This window comes from Lipotes vexillifer, unplaced genomic scaffold (assembly GCF_000442215.2).
Source record: "Lipotes vexillifer unplaced genomic scaffold, Lipotes_vexillifer_v1.1 scaffold49, whole genome shotgun sequence".
Lineage (NCBI taxonomy): Eukaryota > Metazoa > Chordata > Mammalia > Artiodactyla > Lipotidae > Lipotes > Lipotes vexillifer.
The window spans coordinates 1655245-1675861 of NW_006790551.1; the positions used below are offsets into that span (position 1 = coordinate 1655245).

General features: G+C 33.7%; 1 protein-coding gene across 1 annotated transcript in view; it reads right to left on the minus strand.

Annotated features, from left to right (window-relative positions):
* Nucleotides 1-4795: 4795 nt before the first annotated feature.
* STPG2 (sperm tail PG-rich repeat containing 2) overlaps nt 4796-20617 on the minus strand; it is a 347209-nt gene continuing 331387 nt past the window's right edge. Inside the window, 2 exon segments of the mRNA XM_007463823.1 lie at nt 4796-4804; nt 6177-6302. Coding sequence (XP_007463885.1) covers nt 4796-4804; nt 6177-6302 — 135 coding nt within the window.

Consider the following 20617-nt stretch of genomic DNA (forward strand, 5'->3'; position numbering starts at 1 on the left):
TATTTAATTAATACCTTAGTTATAATTAATAAATAATATTTAAATAATGCTTTAATAATTCTATTAAATCCCTAAGTTTCCCAGCTGACCTTCTAATTTCCCCCATCTATATTCTAATGGACTTGATAAGACTTGCATGCTAAGACTGAACTCTCAGCTCTCCTTTCCTTCTCTCATGTTCCCATTCATTCTCAGAGCACCAACTACCTCTTCCATGTCACAAGTCTCCCTACTTCTCATAAAATGCTTCATAGCAGTTAATGCTTTTATATATATATATATATATATATATATATATATATATATATAATAAGAAAAGAGAATAAATCTTTTCCCCATCAAAATACTTGTATTTTAGCAGTATCCTAAATTCGCCCAGCAAAGCACTGCACTAATGCAAAATACCTCTTATATGTGGGAAAATATAAAACATCATTCCCAGTTTCATAAAGTTGAAAACTTAAAATTCTGGAAGAAAAGTACGATTTCTCTTCTAGTATTCTGTTAATTACTGTAACAGGACAAATGAAGCTGTGAGCTTGAGCCAAGAAGTCTATACCACTGTTGCTCAAATTTTCTGTGGTTGAAGAGCCATGTTTTAAAATTTACAGTTCATGCTGCAGACCAGAATTCTTAGAAAATAACAGTAAAGTGAATTAACAGAAAAATAATCATGCCCTTGGATTTCAAAGTAAAGTCAAATTGCTATTAAAGTTTCTAAATAATTGCTCTCAATTTCATCCCCATCTAGTCATGGACTTGTAGTAAAGAGTTCACCTACCAGTGCGGATCCTCACATCACGCTTTGAAGAGCAGTGTTCTCCACAGTTCTGCTCTAAGGACTTCTCTAACTGTTGAGCATTCCTTAGCAAGTAGGTCTTAACACTTGGTTTCCAGAATTCCACAGCCTAGTTTTATTAGAAAATAACCATTTTAAAAATGATGGATTTGCAGTCAGCTAAGCCGACTGTGCTCTTTTCCCCATGGGGGCCCGGTGCGCAATGGCTGCAAACAGCAGCCTCCTCGGTAGTGTATGCAACCTGTTGCCTGTATGGGTTGCCCTAAGGGACCTTGGAGACAGCCCTTTCCAGTGGACATTAATGACTGGCATGCTGTCCCCAATCTAGGCTCCAGACAAGTATGTGCAGTGCCTTTAGAAAGCCCCAGAGCAAAGTGGCCAGGGTCCACATTGGTCAAGTCATAATGTTCATCTGTACCAAGCTGCAGAACAAGGAGCATGTGATTGAGGCCCTCTGCAGGGCCAAGTTCAAGTTCCCTGGTCACCAGAAGATCCACATCTCCAAGAAGTGGGGATTTACTAAGTTTAATGCCCATGGATTTGAAAACATGGTGGCAGGAAAGCGGCTCATCCCAGATGGCTGTGGGATCAAACACATCCCTAGTCGTGGCCCCTGGAAACATGGCGGGCCCTGAACTCGCGAGAGCCTTGGCGCTGTCCCCACCTTACTCATGCCCACCGATAAATCCTACTTTCTTGTCAAAAAAAAAAAAAAAAAAAAAATGAAGGAAATATTCACCAAGAATAAAGAATTAGCTATCCCACATTCCAAGTTTTAAATATAAACTGAGAAGTCAATATATCAGGGGAGAAAATAAATTAAATAATGAAGAATAATAGAAGAAACAGATTTTAAATTATCACAGCATTGAAAGTGAATGAAAATCGACTTATAGGACAAGCAATAATAAGAACAAACTGACAAAATAATAATATTGAACATGATGGATTTTCTTCATTTTAATTTTACAAAATATCTACTCTGGGGAACATACTTTAACTGATTAATGTCATTTAACAATTTTGAGCTCATAGGTTTGTGTTTTAAAGCCTGATGAAAGCTAAATACAAATTCAAACATATAATATTTCACATTTAATTTCGTGGACTTTTAAAAATTCATAGATCACTGATTAAGAATCTCTGGTGAGGTTACAAGTAAAATATTTTTATAAGTTCAAAAATGTTGTAACTTTCAAGTTGTGAATTGCTACTTTGTTTTTAGTGGAATGGAATTTAGATTTTAAAATACTAGAAGAACTAATGTGCAAATCTTTGGGAAAGTGAACCTATAATAGTTTACTAACTCTTCACATGGTCATTTTTTATATAAAGCTATCATATAATATCTTCCCTGTGTTGTACAAGGATAAGATCCTTGTATCTTATCATTTTATACATAGTGGTTGTACCACTTAATCCCCCTCACCCATTTTGCCCCTTTTCCTCTTCCCTCTGACAACCAACAGTCTGTTCTCTGAATCTGTGAGTCTGTTTATGTTTTATTATATTTTTTCATTTGTTTTATTTTCTAGACTCCACATATAAGTGAAAACATACAGTATCCCCCTGTGAGGTACTCTGGAGTTCTCAAGAGTATGCATGCATGTGTTTATGATGAGAAGCTTCCAAGATTTTTACTTCAGTATCTCCTTTGAGAGAATGTGATATTCATAGAGTGGCAAAAAAAAAAAAAAAAGTGAAATTTAGTCTCCAGAACATGCACTGTTAACATGAAACTCTTTTATTGATTCCCATTCATGGGCAAAAAAAAAAAAAAGGGAAATTTAGTCTCTAGAACATGCACTGTTAACATGAAACTCTTTTATTGATTCCCATTCATGACAAAAATAGATACGTAGATAATACTTCCTTCAGAAGTGCCTTTTAAGTTTTCTGATGTTAAAGTATCACTAAGTAATATTTACAGAAATGAGGAAAATGGGATACCTGAATACTCCTTGGCTTTGATTTATGAAACTCAAGGATCTAGAGTTTTAAATATATTTCTGTTCTTCCATAGAAAATCTACCCACAAAATGTTGTTTACAAAATCAGAAAAGAAACAAAGCCACTTCAGGGATATATAATAGTTGGCATTTATTATGTGTTTACTACAGGCCAGGTATTGTGCTAAACCTTATGAATTAGGGAAATCATTATCATCGTTTTATACATGAGGAACCTGAGGATTAAACAGGTTAACTAATCTGACCAAGATATTAAAGATAGTAAGAATTAGAGCTGGGATTCAAATTCAAGACAACGTGATTCCAAAGGCCTGAATTATGCCAGCTCCATCCCATCACCACCACCACAACCACCACCTCTGACATCACTGCCATCATCACCACAGCCATCACCATGACCACCAGCACCCCATCTTTTGCCTCAACCGATGTTTCTGAAGAAGTCAGGTTCCAGAGCAAAATGAGGTGGTGGTAGTTGTGTGTGGTAAGGACATGAAGTTAATATTCAAAATACACACCTGAGACAGAATCTTCCACAGTAGAAACCAAAAGTACATACTTTACCACACTCCCCAGGCAATTCTTAACACAAAGTAAAATGAAAGGACCACTGTAATATGCAATAGTGCTTCAATTTATATGGAAGTATTTCAATTATTAAAATATTTCAAGAAACATTTTTAAGGCTACAAAAATATAAATAGAAAGGTAAATGGGACAATATTTTAAGTATAGATGCAGCTTCTTACTCTTTTGTTTTGTGGCATTTGAAACAGTATGACCTAATGCAATTAGCAAGCAAGTATACAGTAAGAATTCAGTATAAAACACAACAGGTTTATTAGGAATAAATGACTCCTCAAGCACTAATCTGTTTCCAAAATTTAAGACAAAGAAAGCAATGCAATATAGATTAACTTTCAAAATTTTGTATTTGCACTTGCATTTAAGGCATGTTAATGAGAGAGCCTTATTAGGTAAAATGGTATCACACTTTTCAATGGCACAGAAAAACTTAGATTAATAGAATTTTTTCAAACTTTCCATTCCTCACATTTATTTGCATCATACAACTACATGGCAAACCAAGCATAACATGGGAATTTTGATGCTATCATACTTTATACAAGGACATTTCAAGTAAAGAAAATTTGGAAAATGATGACAGGTGTCTATGTTTCACCATCCTCTCATTACTCTCCATAGGTCCCCAGATTAGCCCTTTGAATCTAATTCATTAATTACTTAACGAATTGTGCACATATGTTCAAAGATACCATGGCAAGATTGTTCTCTGTAGCATTTTTATGCAAAGCGGAAAAAAATAAACACAACCTATTTGTCCTCACTAAAAGAATGAAAAACAGTTAATTATTCATATAACAGAATATTATAAACAACTATAAGTAATAAACAAAATCTACATGTTTTGACATGGATATATCTCAAAATATTAAGTCAAAAGATCCAGCTTCAAAAGTCTACCTGTAGTATGAGTCAATTTATGTAAAAAATTAAGAATAAGGAAAAGGGTATAAGGAGGAAAAAGTGGGTAAGGCATTCAAGGCAGCAGTCCTAATCAAAGTAAAGGAAGAAATACACAGAGGTATATGCCATATTCTGGGAATAGGTCGCAGTCCTCCATATGAAATTGTCAGGAAAAGATGCTAGAAAGATAGACAGTGGCCAGACTGTGAAACATTCTGATGGCTGTGCTAAGGAATTTGGACTTTACTATATTGGAAATGGAGAGCCAGAAAAATGATTTATTAGGAAGGTGAAATGAGCAGATCTATGCCTTAGGAAGATAACTGTGACTATCAGATGGAGAGGTTGGTAACAGAATTAGAAGCCTGTTAAAATAATCCAGGTAAAAGACAATAACTGACTCTGAGAACAGTTTGCATTTATCAGCAGGTATTTCAGGAGCAGATCTCAGTAGAAGACTAGGAACATATACCCAATCCTCATAAGAAAAGGGGGATTATAAAAAGTTAGATTAAGTGGTATAAAAATGAGAACAAAGTTATGATACCTGAGAAGAAAACAGGATAAGACAGAACTCTGGCAAACATCTGTAGACTGACATTAAAGCAGCAGGCAAAGAAGGAAACATCATGGAAGACAGAAAGCATGATCAAAGAGGTGAAAGAAAACAAGGAGGAAGTATTGTTTCAGAAACAAAAGGAAGAAAATATGTACTTAGCAAATAAAGAAGAGAGTAGATAAATGTATTTTAAGGATCTTTCCAGGCATTTTGATGGCTGTCTAATGGATTTTTAGTTAAGAAAATACTTCACAAACTCTGACCTAACTAGTCAACAAAAATATATATATTCTCACGTACACTGGTTCATGAACACTTAAAGGTCACCAGGATACATACATTATGGTCTCATGTATAGTGCATTCAAAGTTAGGTATAGCTCTGAAGAAGGTGACTAATAATGCTTCAATTAAAGACATAATCTTGTAAAATCAGATATAGTTTGAAGAACAGCAAGGAAATCAGAAATATACTGATGGAATGTAGTTTTGACTTGTATCATCACGGATGCTCTATTTAATTGTCATTGTAATTTTTCCTTTGGAAGCGTGTCATTATAATGGTAATAAGGTTATACATTTTTAAATAGTTACAGTAAAGCAACTCTACATGTAAGTAGCCAAATTTAATATACAAAAATTCAATTTATTCCCAACTTGTGGAAGGCTTCTCATTATAGATAACTGCTATAAAAAAGTATACTTTTTATTACCACTATATTACTAAAAACTTAAAGGGAAGTAGATATCCTTTATAACATTAAAAAAAACAAACCTTATCCAAGAAAACAAACTTCATTAAATTGTTGATAACATTTTTGATGAGTAATAAAGTTCTGATCTTAAGAATTCATTTAAAAAATTTAACATGTTTTTATTATAATGTTACATACGTTTCACCCCTGTGGTTTCTTACAGTAATTTTCTCAAAAAATTCCCATATGGACAATATTAATTAATGGATAAGTAATTATAAAATAAGCCTAAATATAGAATTAAAGTAAAACAAATTTTCCAGCAGTTCCTGACAGATTCAATAATTTTCAAACAATTATTAAAAAGGAATCAAAGTGTTCAGTCATGATTTGCTCATTCAGTTATTTTGCTCAAGTATTTAAATAATTGTTCAGATGATTGTTGTGGTCCAAAGGCGGGTTGGAAAAGAATTTCCAGACACAAGGCAGAATGCAAAGATAGAATTTATTAGAGGGAAGGGTCGCTGCCAGAACAGTGGGCCAACTTCCTAGTAGTCTGGGAGAGTCGAGCCAAAACATGTGCTATTGATCAGTTTTTATAGCCAGAAAACAAAGGAATGGTCTGAGGTAAAAATTTCGTTTACTGATTGGTTGAGGCACATGTACCTTCCTTGCATAGGGTGGGAATGGGACAGGGCAGATGCCTTTCCGTATTTGGGACAGGTCTCCTCGCCCAGGTGGGCTCAGGAATTTCGTAACCATGGCAACATGGCGGTGAGGGCGATTAAGAGTCTGGTAGAGGGTGTAAAAAAAAAAAAAAAGTAATGCTGAAAGTTTTTCAGGCAGCATTGTCTTTTCTCCTTGAAACACCATTGTCCTTCGAGCACCACACTGATCTATATAATGTAGTATTTCTTGAAACAGAACTTTGAAACTCAATCTAAATAGTGCAACTAGAGAAAGCATATAAGTAAAACAATGAGCTGTAGACTACAAAGCATTCTTCTGCAGCAGATTGAGAGTTCACATTATGCTCTTTTCTCTTACTCTGATAAATCTATTCTTGAGCTTGCCTATTATTACATAAGAAACTACTGCTGAGAACTGCAGTCAATACAGCAATGAAACTTTAATATCATCTTCCCTTGTTACAAGTGGTGTGATTTTCTGTCATTACCAAGATAGCTTTGACTGAGATATGAAGGCAGATGCACTGACACATTAAATAACCATATACTATTTAAGGGACACAGGAGTAGTTTCAAAAGAGGGGACAGAAGCCTCACAACAGGTCCCACATCATGTCATCAATTACAGACCTGTCACACTAATGACTAATGAAATGCAGGCTGCAGTGACAATGAGAACATTCATCTTGCTCTTCTCTGGAAAAGGTGCACCTGTATCCCACTGCACTCTGTCTTCTGCTACCTCCCACCTCCCTGATTTTTGTTCTCCATGACAGGGAATGTGATCCTGAGAATGCGATCTATCTATCATCCTTTCTTCCTGAAAGGCACCTTGACTGTGCTTAATGACTGTAATAAGACCAAACAATAGATAACATACCCCGAGTTCTTATATTCAGCCTCTCTGAAAATGGGCTCAATTGAGACAAAAAAAGGATCAAAGGATTGCACTAGAAAGGCAAGTATTTTACAACAGCTCACTTAATTTGCTCCTCTAGTTCACATCATATTCAGATAGGAAGTGTAACCAAAAAGTAATGGGACTGAATTTCTTGTGTAGATCATACAAAGAACAGCAATAGATGGTAAGTACACATTCTACATACTTATAAACTTAGATACACAAGCCTTGTAGATACTTATCAATAACAATTTTATTTTGAAGTGCATGTTACCAGCACACCCCAACATGAAAGCAAGAATGTTTTTAAACAAAAAAAATGTGAGAGATATTTTTATAACATTAAAAAAGATAAACTCTATCCAGCAGCTATTGCCCACTGCTGGTACTACTACTGTAAAGCAGCTCTTTGCAAAAAACCACCCTCAGCAGGAGACCCCTTTTGTCTTGTCACTTTCCTAAAGCTATATTGTAATTAACTTTTAAACCAGCTGCCCACATGCTCTACTCGTCTCTGGCCCAAGAACATCTTTCAAATCTTTTGATCACACAGTACCTTGCCTACCCTGTTGATTCTTTGCATAGATCAAAGAAGTAGAAATGAAGGATAAGTATTTAACCGAAGACTAGATCTTTTCCCCAGCTTCCCTTTCAGTAATCTTGTGAACAGACTGTGTGAACAAGATAGCATCTAAAGAAGGATCACAGGGAGTCCACAAATCTGCAGCAATGGGACATCACGAGGAATCGGATTCCCTACCTCAGGGATTAATTGAGATTATTTCCCCTTTAGCCCTTGAAAAACTTTCATGGCCGAGAAAAATCTTTAGAGCTGGCTTTGGGACAAGAAGCCACCTTCTCCCCAAATTGCTGGCCTTCTGATTACAGCAACTTTTCCATTCCTACTAGCACTTGCCTCTCAAGTATTGAATTTTGGGCAGCGAGCACCCAGACCTGAGTTGGGTAATGCCACTACTACTACTACTACTACTACTACTACTACTACTACTACTATCATCATTGTTACTCCTTCTGTTGCTGCTGTTGCTGCTATAGCTACATACCAGGCACTGTAAGGCACTTTCAAGATATACAGAGTCAAAGGAAAGGAATTTTAGGGGTGGATCTCAGGAGAACATAGCTGGGTTTATCTGAAAGAGGTCAGTATGTATTTGAACTGCCTGGAGCAAGAAGAGTTACCTTTTCTAGTTATAGGAAGGTATGTGATAATGGTGTGTGTAAGACACTAGAAGACTGTAAAATTCATGTTAAAATCCATTGGTGGGGGTGAGAGACGCATCTTATTACTGGGTTCTCTATAACAGTGTTTAAATCCAGGAAATCAACATGTTTTTTAACTTTCCCAGTTACCTCTATATATGCAGCAGTTTCTGAACCTGAACCCAAGCAAAAATCTGTACTGTGTACAATACATCTTAATGTCTGAAAAAAACTTGTACATGTGATGCTTTTCAGAAATGAGTGAATTACAGTCACTAGGTTTATTGTAAGCAAGCCCATAGGGGAAAAAAAACCCTGATGCATTCTATCTAACAAGCAAACTGAAGCCACTTATATAGGAAAGTTATAGGAAAAGATATCAGCTCTTTCACAGTTGATATTACAAGTATGGTAGGTAAAATCAGCTTCCAGTGAACAACTGAATTTACAATTTTAAATGAAAAGGCAGGTATTTCACACAAACATTTTAACATGTAATCTTCTATAATGAATATTTAATAATTTCACAGTCACAAGTCAACAGCCCTTGGGACTTTAAAAATAAATGATTCAATATTACAGGAAAGATCTTTGGCCTTTGTAGCCAAAAGATTTAAAGAAAAATTCAAATTTATGATAATTAGATAAAAATAAACATATATTGAACTTAAATATTTTGGTAACTGATACATAAATATTCACTAATCTTATTTTTTTTTTTTCTGTCTAAACAGATGTAATGACTTGCTCAGGGCTTGTCTTAAAGCATCTAGACTCTCCCATTCTTTCAAGAGTCTTCATTAAACTGTCAGGTGATGCTTGTAACCTCTGGCTTCAGCTATATTTCCTACCAGGATTAAATTAAAGAATATGAAGCTTTATATTGTTCTTCTTTCCACGTTGGCAGGGTCCCATAACTAAGTATGAAAAGAATTAAAGTGCAGAAACAGACATGATTTTTCTATCACATTCTATCTCTTTACTATAGTGTATAAAACATTTCTGATATTTTGTAATATATATAAACACATATTTTAAGTGTATATTTTTGTAATCAGTTTATATAATCTGAATGAACTTTCTCATTTTGTGTTTTAAATCTAAATTTGCTTGAAAGGGTGATTTAGTTCATCATAAATTAAGAATGTCAAGTAGTTGATCACAAATGTACTCAAAATGTCCTTCAGGATATCTAACACTGACCCAAAGGGTTTACCACAATTTATGCATATTATAATACACTCAGATTAAATCCTTCAAGTCTAGTCTCTAATAGATATTTATCTCTGAAGTTTCTATCAATAGACTTCAACACTCACTAGTGATCTTGCCCTTCTCTGATCTTCTCTAATGCTTATCATTCATACCAGTTTTTAAATGTTAACCAGTCTTTGCTAGGACAGGTTCTGTCCCTCTAACCAGACTGGAAGTTCTCTGAGGGCAAGAGTGCCTTACTTTTTCATACCCCCACTTGTAGATAGTAATAGGTCATTCATGTAACAAAGGTTCATAAATTTTTTTTACAAATTGATGATAATGTAAAAAGAGAAGAGAAGAAAGAGAAGAAAGGAAAGGGCAGAAGCATAAATTTAGGAACTGTATTATTATAAGGATATTGAAAAGTAAAAGTACAATTTGTAAAATTCAGAACATAGGAAAGTAAGACTCTAGTTGATTATTTGGGCAAGTTGATAAAATATAGCAGCAAATTGGTCGAAATAGCTCAAACTGCTAAAGCAATAGTCATAGTTTACTTGGCTGTGTTTATTTCACATATAATTTTCTGGACCCCAGACTGAGTTTTTCACAATCAAAACAGAATAGCATAATGAAAGGGATGGTACTGAATACTCTGCAATCAATCCTTTAAACAGGTCCTGAGCTGTAGAATGAGTGAACACTCAACTTTCCCTAACTTCAAATGGTCAATTCTGTCCTTTTAAGACAGTCTGCCTTAAACAGCAAAGCACTGTATTACTATTGATGTCATTATTGCCAGTTTTAAAGAGATTAACCAAAGCAGTTATTTATTCATTCTCACATGTGAAACATTTATTAACAATACATTTCCAATAATTTTTATCTAAACCCTGAAATTCAAATGTTACATAAAACAAAATTTTTGATATAATAGTGATGATAATACATTCAGTGGAAACAGGGTACATTAGATTAGAGCAAAGAAATCTTTAGTTTTACCCTCAGTACTGCCACTAACTAACCACTATGACCTGATTTCCTTTTCCCATATGAACCTGGTAAGATACACAAATATTTTAATTCTAATATAATATAGGAAGCAGAGGAAGGAAGGAGGGTAAAGGGAAGGAATGGGAGATAGAATGCACTACATTAAAAGGCAGTAAAACCTTAGTCCTGGTTTCAGCGTTGCCACTAACTCATTAATGTGACCTTGCCAAGTCACTTAAACTTTGCAGACCATACTGCCTCAACATAAAATGATGGGATTGGAGGATGTATTCTCAAAGGTTTCCACAAATTTTAAAATTCTATGCCTTGCTAAATTAATCAAAGTTAAATCATTAGCTGTACTGCCACAAGATTCTTACATCCTAAGGCAAATGACTTGTTTCCCTTATAACCAGAACAGACATAAACCTGCATTTTAAAATTTTCTCATATCTAAGTAGTTTCATCAGAAGACAAGAATAAGCAGTGCTACTCTGAATAAAGAGAATTACTCATATGAACAACTTTCTGAATTAGATAGCTATTTTGATTTCAATCTTTAACAAATTTAAATTGGTAGTTTTCCATGATTTTTTTTTTCAAAATTAAAAGTATGAGGTAAAATTTTTTTTCTTGAAAGTCAATTACTGAAGCATTTTAATAAATATGAATATTGCCCTAAAAGCAATACTCCTAATGGATAGTTACTATCAGTTCATAAACCATCAAAGGCTCTTTGCAACTGAAGATTGTTACCTACCTAGTAAAAATGCTTTAAAGGAACTCTAAAATGGTTTGATGTATTGAAAAGTTGAGTAGTATGACATGGCATTTACTGTTTTTTAATAACTCTACCATTTTCTTAGCGGATGATGCAGAACCAATCATAGCTATTATAACAATTTAATCATGAAAAAAATGATGACTAAGTTGTAATATAGCCTGACCAATTGTCTACAGTTTACAAAGCCAGATTTAATAGTTTTTTTTTTTTTTTTAACACTTTTGAGGGCATACCTATATTCTTCAAAAGATAGTGTGGTGGAGACTGCTAATTGGTTTTAAGATCCTAAATTTTAGCTGGGCCCCTTATAGCTGAATATAGCCATGTATCTATAAGCATTGGCTTAATAAAGAGAATTGTTATCTGATTACAAAAGCAACTTTCTATAGCAAATTTGGAGGGTATATCCTTCAGAAGAAGAGGGGATACCCTTTCCTCTCCACCCTCACCCCTGCGATCTGGTACATAGAAATGTATGTGATATCTGGAATAGCCCTCTTGAACTAGGGGGGGTAAGGACCACGTGACCAGGATTGCTAAATGCTAAGCTGGTTGAAGCCCATGTTCCTGGTGACTTCATGGGTCCTCTGTAAGAGCCCTAGACTGCCTATCTCTTTTACATGAGAGAGGAAGAAATTTCTGTATCTACTTTGAGTTTTCTTTTATAGGCAGCTGAGCCTACTCTTAATCAACAGAGGCGTTTCTAAGATTAGGAGGTTGTTTTAGTTCTCATTAAAATTGTACATAAAAAATAATATCTTAAAGAATCATGAAAAATCAATATATACACCATTAGATAATGCTCTTAGGGAAAAAACTATATAACTTAAAAATAAATTTTTGTAGATGTTATGATTTATGTGTGAATGTATTGGGAGAAAAAAATTCTTAAGTGGAAGTGCTAGATATTGTAGGAAGTGTATGCCTCAATAAAAATATCCAAAGTTCATTTTAATCCTACATATTTAGCACATAATTTAGAAATAATACTTAGAGTGAATTTTTTTCAGTTTTCTAATTGGAACCACTATGAAAATACACCAGCAATGAACATATGGAACTAATTAATAACTGTACACTAAATTAAAGATTATGTAATAGGACCCCCAAAACTAAAACTGTTTGATGAATGATTTTGTTTTTCCATCTTCTCCCTCCATTGCTGGGGACTGAAGCTTAAATTCTTTGTTACTGTGCATTCTTTGTTACTGATTAATGTGCGCAGGCATTCTCACTGTTTCTGCTTGTTCCTCTTGTCTTAACCACAGAAACCCAAGGCCATGAAGTCACAAAGCAAGAATTATCAAAAGAAGGAACATTCTAACTGGGACCAGAGGGGCGAAAAAATCAGAGGACCGAAACAGTCAGAGATAATGTCATGGAAAGAACTAGCCTCAACAAAACAATCAATTATATGTGACAATGGTCACACTGAAACCCCAAAACTTTTCTTTAAATACCCCTGCTTTCTCTTAGAAGGCAGGATGGTAGTGCTTAAGACGTTAGTCTGCTACCCTCCTCATTTTCTGACAAATCAATAAAATTTCTCTTTCCTTTATTCTCAAACCCTTGCCCTTGTTATTCTCATTCAGCATCGAGGACACGGACCAAATTTTCAGTAACAATTTCTCTGCTAACATATAGAAAAGAAACTAAAGAAAGATCCACTTAAGAGGAATAAAATCAACACACAAACATTTTGAAACAATTTATATGCAAATACAATAGAATTCAAATTAAGTATTTACTAATAGATTAGATTATACATATAAAAATTTCTTATTTTTAAAATGGTGCCTACTAATGATAAAAAATTAAAACCCAAGTACAATATAAATAATGTAATCAGCACTTACTATGGATCAGCCAGCATACCTACATTTTTTGTAACACTTAACATGTCCTATCAAATAGATCCTATTAACAGCCCTATTTTAAAATATGAGGAATCTGGGGCTCACTTCTCAAATTCTCTGGATCCAAGTGAAGTGGGAGAGAGTGGAAAAGCTAGTGGAGCACCTATGTCTGTCTTATCAAAAAAGGTTAACTCTTAATGATTAGACTATGCTACCTATAGGGGCCTCAATAATAACAAAACTCAATATATATAGTTTTCCCCACCTCCAAGATCGTTGTGCACTTCACTAATACATAGATAGTAACTATAATCATAACTATATAGAAATATGCCTTTAATGAATTTAAATTGAATTGAAACCACAAAAAGTTTCAGTTATTTTAAGAATTTCTAAAAATTTGTGATTTTCCTCAAGCACATATTGCATTACCCATTGTTAAGACGTTGGTATCTGCATTTCAATTCAAACTGGTTATTTTCTATTTGCCTCTCATATGCAGTAACACAGTAACTATTACAACTGTATTTCCTGAACAAATATAAACCCAAAGAGAAACCCATTAGTGTAGATGGAAGTAAAAAGTGAAAGGTCTAAGAAAATGATCATTTTTAACTAGAAAATATAAGATTTAGATAATGTGTAGAATGTTGAATTGAGCAGGGGTTCTGACCTCTGATGTGAATAGGCTCATTTTATGTTCTACATAAAAACAAGAAAAGGAAATTTATTAAAATGTTTCAGGACATGTTCTAGCCAGTGCAAAAAAATAACATTTATGGGAGAAATTAGATGTTATGGTAGGGATCAGTGAAGCTTGATTTTATACCATTTTAGGTACCCAGAATACAGTAAATTTTGTTTTCTTAAACTTTAAGTGTGACTGATATCACTAGGTTCTTAAGATATTCATTAACTGGTATTCTAAGTTTAGGATTTAATTTTTAAAGTCACTATTTTTATGGAATATGATAGCACACATCCCTTAACTAAGTTTCTAGTGAATTGGAACTGACTAAGCAATTCAGCACTTTACAAAAGGCATGACTTAAAAAAAAATCAAATCAGAAGCCAGAACTTTACTAGTTATCATCTTCATATTAAAAACTCAATCTATGTGTTGAAACAGCCTTATATAAAAATTATTTAAAAGAGATTTCAAGGTATGACAGAGTTACTCTAATATTGTTTAATGTATTTGTTCTGTTTACACCCCTGTTTAATATCTTCTGTGATATAACAATAGAATCACATAGTGACCATTACCAATTTAGCATTTGTAGACAGTATTGGTTGTACTGATAACATCAATGTTCTAACTTAAATTTAGCAACAACTGAATTAAGAACCATTTGAGTAAAATGCTATTTTTCTAAATGACCACTAATAATAAAACACTTGTTCATAACAATATTACAGAAAACATTCAGGATCAAATTCCCAATACCTTTATAATGTAGATATTTGTCTACTTTACTGATTTTCTCCTACTGGTTATTGTTAAATGCAGAAAGTTCATTTTACCACATTTCACAAATTATAGTCATATATAGGTCATAGTAAGCTCTCTACCAGGCATTCAAAAGAGCTGTAACTTCCAAAAAGACACCATTTTATAAAAGAATGTGGCCAAGAGAGTCAAGATTACAACCTCAAAAACTGAATGATTAATCTATATTTATCATCATCATCATAAACTGACAGATGGAAAATATCTTGAGCATCTTTTATTCATGAAGAAACATCAAATCATATTTAGCTTTTCTGTTTTTAAAATCTGAGTTGAATAAATTGAGCATTGGTACTATTCCTACTATCATTTAACTACTGATGTTCTGATAATATTTGTAGCTACTCTTTTATACTGTGAAAGCTTAGAATTTTCTATAAGATGCTCCTCTATCATTGTTGAGATTATACCTAACTTTCTGTTACTTTAAGTTTCCGCCGAAATTTAAATTTCTAATGCAAACTTCCATAAAACCTAAAAATCATTACAAAAATTATATCATAAAGATAACCATGTAATGTTATGTTTCCAGCTTGCTATAATTACTAAATATTACTAAATTAATACTCCAATACAAATACACTTTGCATAAACACACAGAAAAATTCACAAATAATATTCTCAATTTTTGAACTAAATTTTCCTCCTTTACTTTCTCACTTTTAATAGGGAAATGGTTTTTAATAGTAATAACTAACATTTACTAGCTGGTCAGCACAATTCTAAGTACTTTAAGCATATTAACTCAGTGAACTAAGTTAGCAGAATTTAGTTAGTAACTAAGTCAGTGAATCTTCACAATAAACACAAAGAAAGTATTATTATTTTCTACATCATCATTATCAGATGAGGAAACAGAGACACAGAAAATTTAAATAGCTTGCCTAAAGGCATACAGGTTTACTTAGTGAAATTTAAATTTGAATACCGGGATCATAGTTTGAGTCTTCAGTGCTAATCACTATTCTACAATGCCTCTTAATTTTACAATAAGAAAATTAAAACTCAGTCATAAAAAGAGGCAACTGACAGTGAGCCACAGTAGTGGGGACCATGAAAACTGGAGAAAATATGATTCACTGAAAGCGGCAGCTGCTAAGTAGCTCCAGCCAACTGTAGCCATTAGAAATGTATTGGGTTGGGATTTTATTTTACTCACTTACAAACTAATTAGTTAGCCAGTTACTATTTCATGATGCTGGCAAGAACAGTGAGATTCCTGGGTCAGAGACAAAGAACTCTGTAACTCAAGCATGGCAAACAGCCCTTTCATCAGCATATTTCTGTCAGTTCCCTTTCCTTGTCATGTGATGGGTCCTGGTCCAGACAAACACGTGCGGTTTCAAAATGATGTACACATACAAAAGGAAGCTATTCTATCATTAAAGAGCCCTATTCTATACTCCCATAATTACACAGATTAAGTGACATTTTCCAGACTTGTGACTTATAAATCAATAAATTTCAGACTTATTTAGAATTAGCAGCCTTGACAGACCAGGTACATACTGCTATAAAAGCATTTCACAGGTAAGGACCCTGTCTGGTAAATACCACTAATGTGATTGCAAGGATGTCTGCTTTTAACATGTTTATAAGGAGATTTGACCAGAAGAAAAATCATATGATCACATTAACAGATGCAGAAAAAGTATGTGACAAAATGCAACACCTATTCATGATAAAAACTCACAGCAGACTAGGAATAAACAAGAAATTGCCGCACTTCATAAACAATTACAAAATCCCCTACAGCTAACATTGTACTTAATCGTGGGAAACTATATGCTTCTTTCTTGTGATCAGGAACAAAAGAAGGATGTTCCTGCTCACGATTCTTATTCGATAGTGTATTGGAAGTGCTAGTTAATGCAATAAAAAAAAGAAAACTAAGTAAAGGTATACTGTTTGAAAAAGAAGAAACAAAATGGCCTTTTTGGAACATAACTGTCTATGTAGAAAATCCCAAAGAATCAACTAATAGCAAAGCTACAAGATACAAAATTTATATACAAAAGTCAGTTGTTTACCTATATCCAAGGAACGAACTATTGGAATTAGAAATTAAAAACACAATGCTATTTGCATTAGCACTCAAAAATATGAAATACTTAGGTATAATTCTAACAAATATATACAAGAGCTATACAAGGAAAACTACAAAATTCTGATGAAAGAAATTAAAGCTGATATAAATAAATGGACAAATATTCCAAGTTAATTGATAGTAAGACAATATTATTAAGATGTCAATTCTTCCAAAAAGGGCTATAAATTCAACGCATTCCCAATCAAAATCCTGGAAATCTATTTTGTGGATATAGAAAAACTGATCCTAAGGTTTATATGGAAAAGCAAAAAGACCTATAATAACCTAGACAATACTGAAGAAGAACTAAGTTGGAGTACTAACACTACCAGACTTTAAGACTAACTAAAATGCTAGTTATCAAGACAATGTGATATTGGCAAAAGAATAAATAGATCAATGGAACACAATAAATAGCCCAAAAATGCTCCCACGCAAATATAACCTAATGATCTTTGGCAAAGTAGCAAAGGTAATTCAGTGGAGAGAGGATACTCCTTTCAACAAATGATTCTGGAACAAATAGACATCCATATTCAAAACAATGTAATCCAGACAGAGAATTTATACCTTTTACAAAAACTAATTAAAAATGGAACACAGACATCAACGTAAAACACTAAACTATACAACCTCTAGAAGATAACATAGGAGAAAAATCTAGGCAAACTTGCATTTGGCAATGATTTTAGGTATACTACCAACAGCACAATCCATGAGAAAAAAATTGATAAGTTGGACTTCATTAGAAACTAAAAATGTCTACTCTGTGAAAGATATGGTTAGGAGGATGAAAAGATGTGATAGACTCAGAGAAAATATTTGCAAAACACATATTTAATAAAGAAAGGACTTGTATCCAAAACATACAAAGAAACTCAACAATTTTAAAAAACTACAAAATGGGCAAAAGATCTGAATAGACACCTCACCAGAGAAGAGATACAGATGGAAAATAAGCATATGAAAAGATGCCCAAAATTATGTCATTAAGGATTGCAAATTAAAACAACAATGGGATACCACTGCATGCCTATTAGTATGGCTAAAATACAGAACACTGACAACAACAAATGCTGGTAAGAATGTGGAGCAACAGACATTTATTCATTGCTGGTGGGAATGAAAAATGGTAAAGTCACTTTATAAGTCATCTTGACTTATAAATATATTTACTACAAAGTAAATATATTCTTGTCTTATGATCCAGCAATCTCATGTCTATTTATCCAAATGAGCTGAAAACTTTCGTCCACACAAAGACCTATACACAAATGTTTATAGCAACTTGATTCATAGTTACCAAAAGAAGTCAAAACATGTAACTAAGATGTGTTTCAGTGAGTGAATGGATAAACTATGGAACATCCATACAATGGAGATGGAATATTATTCAGCAATAAAAAGAAATGTGCTATCAAGCTACAAAAAGAAATGGAGGAATCTCACATGCATCTTAAATGGTGAAAGAAGTCAGTCTGTAAAGCTACACACTGTGTGACTCAAACTATATGTCATTCTTGAAAAGACAAAACTATAAAGACAGTAAAAAGATCAATTATTGCCAGGGGCTCAAAGAGAAAAGGATGAATATGTGGAGCAGAGGGCTTTTTTAAGGCAGTGAGAGTATTCTGTATGATATTGAATTTGTAAAAACCCACAAAATTGTACAAACAGAAAAATGAATACTGATGTAAACTGTGGACTTTAGTTAATGTATTAATATTGGTTCACCAGTTATAACAAATTTACACATATGTAAGATGTTAAGAATGGCTGAAACTGTGTATGTGCAGGGGGAGAGTATATGGGAACTCTGTACTTTCAGCACAATTTTTCTGTAAACCTAAACCTGCTCTAAAAAATATAATCTGTTTTTTAACAAAAAAGGCAAGGAAAATGGTCTGGCTGATAAGAGTGTATAACGTACACAAGGAAGAACAGTACTAGGTCAAACCATATGAAATTGCCAATATTTAACCTTTGTTAACCTATAAGATTTGTAATTTTATATGGTTCAGCCTGAATTGGAGATGAGGTCAGAGAGTGATGATTGTCTGGAAGAAAGAATAGAAGAAAAAGCATGCTATTTATTTTAGATAACAGCACTCAGTCCTTATAAGCATTCCTTACAAAATAAAAGTCCACTAAGTGCTCTCATGTTTCAGATAGAGTGTGTTGTCTGAAAACCATTAATACTGGGTTATTTAAAGTTTTCTTCTCCTTGTAAGATTCTCCTTTCCTTTATTTTTTTTCCCCTTTATCTTATCAAAGACCTTGGACTCAAAAGTCATTGATTTTTGTTGTCCCTTTATTTTGTTGCCCCACTCCTTAGGGCATTAAAGGTTGTTTAGAAGTTCTCTGGGCATAGTTGGGGCTTGCTAACCTAATCTTGTGTCCAGGATGATGAGGCTCAGCCATTTCACTAGCAAAACTTTGAAGTCAGTACCTTTAAGTTGCTTTGGTTTTTGCTTTTTTGTTAGGATTGTTCTATTCCTCAGAGAAGACTCTTTTATTTTCCTACCTGGAAGTTAGAGTCCTGGATGCCAACCTTCTAGAAATAAGCTGGGAGAAGAAGGCTGGTAGTCTCAAGGCTCAGTGAATATTTATTCACTTACTCCCCTCACCCTCTTTACATGGTGCATGACTCCACCCCTTTTAATTTTGATGTTAAATTCACTGGTTGGCAAATAATAGTTTTATTTCCTTGATGATTTTTAAATCATAATTTTTAATTATTTTTTAGTTAGCTGGGGATCTTTTTTACCCAGTTAGATGAAATAAACCAGAGTGGTAAATGAATTGCACTTAGGTTTATAAATTGATATTTACTTTTTCTCTAAAATTATTTTATATGCCTAATTTCCCAAGTGAAAATTTTCATTTTCTCTCAAATTACATATTTAACATTTTAATATGGTTTCTAATTTAAGTCCAGAATAAAGGGAACAAATGAAAATATATGCATGAAATCTTAAGATTACTGGTCTTTCCTTCCACCAGCCTGTGCAGAATGGGAGAGGGGTTTGGGGATGAGACTATTTCTTAAAAAATTAGCAGTGACAAGGTGAGAATTAAAAAGGGATCTTCTGATTATATTATAACATGTATATAACAAAAACATGTATATATGCAAAAAAAATTGATGTATTTTCTGAAATTACTTTGTACTAGACCACTATCTTTTTAATAATACACTTGTCTTTTTTGTTTGTTTCTTTGTTTGTTTTTTGCGGTACGCGGGCCTCTCACTGTTGTGCCCTCTCCCGCTGCGGAGCATAGGCTCCGGACGCGCAGGCTCAGTGGCCATGGCTCACGGGCCTAGCCGCTCCGCGGCACGTGGGATCTTCCCGGACCAGGGCACGAACCCGTGTTCCCTGCATCGGCAGGCGGACTCTCAACCACTGCGCCACCAGGGAAGCCCACACTTGTCTTTTTGATCTCTCAATTCAATTGTGAACACATTAGAGGCTAATCTACTGATCTATCCTTCACAATATGTAGCTTAATACTTTGCATGCTACAGATGCTCAATGAAAGAAAAAATTAGAGAGCATATTAAAGAATTAAATTAGGTAATTTTCTAATATCCTTCAAGTTCCAAATTTATAATCTAAAAGCAATCTTCATATGATATATACATAAACATTCAGTTGTCCAAGTTAGCAATCTAATATTTTTGGGTTTAATTTGTAACCTTTATTCAAATATTAGAGAATAATATGAGCAAATATTCATTTAAAATTCAAGTGAAGAAAATATTTAATATTTTCCCAAAACTTAGTTTAGCCAAATTATGATAATTAAAAATTTTGAAAATCTGCTACTTGTACCAAGTTGTTAAGTAGATTATACAAAATATAACTG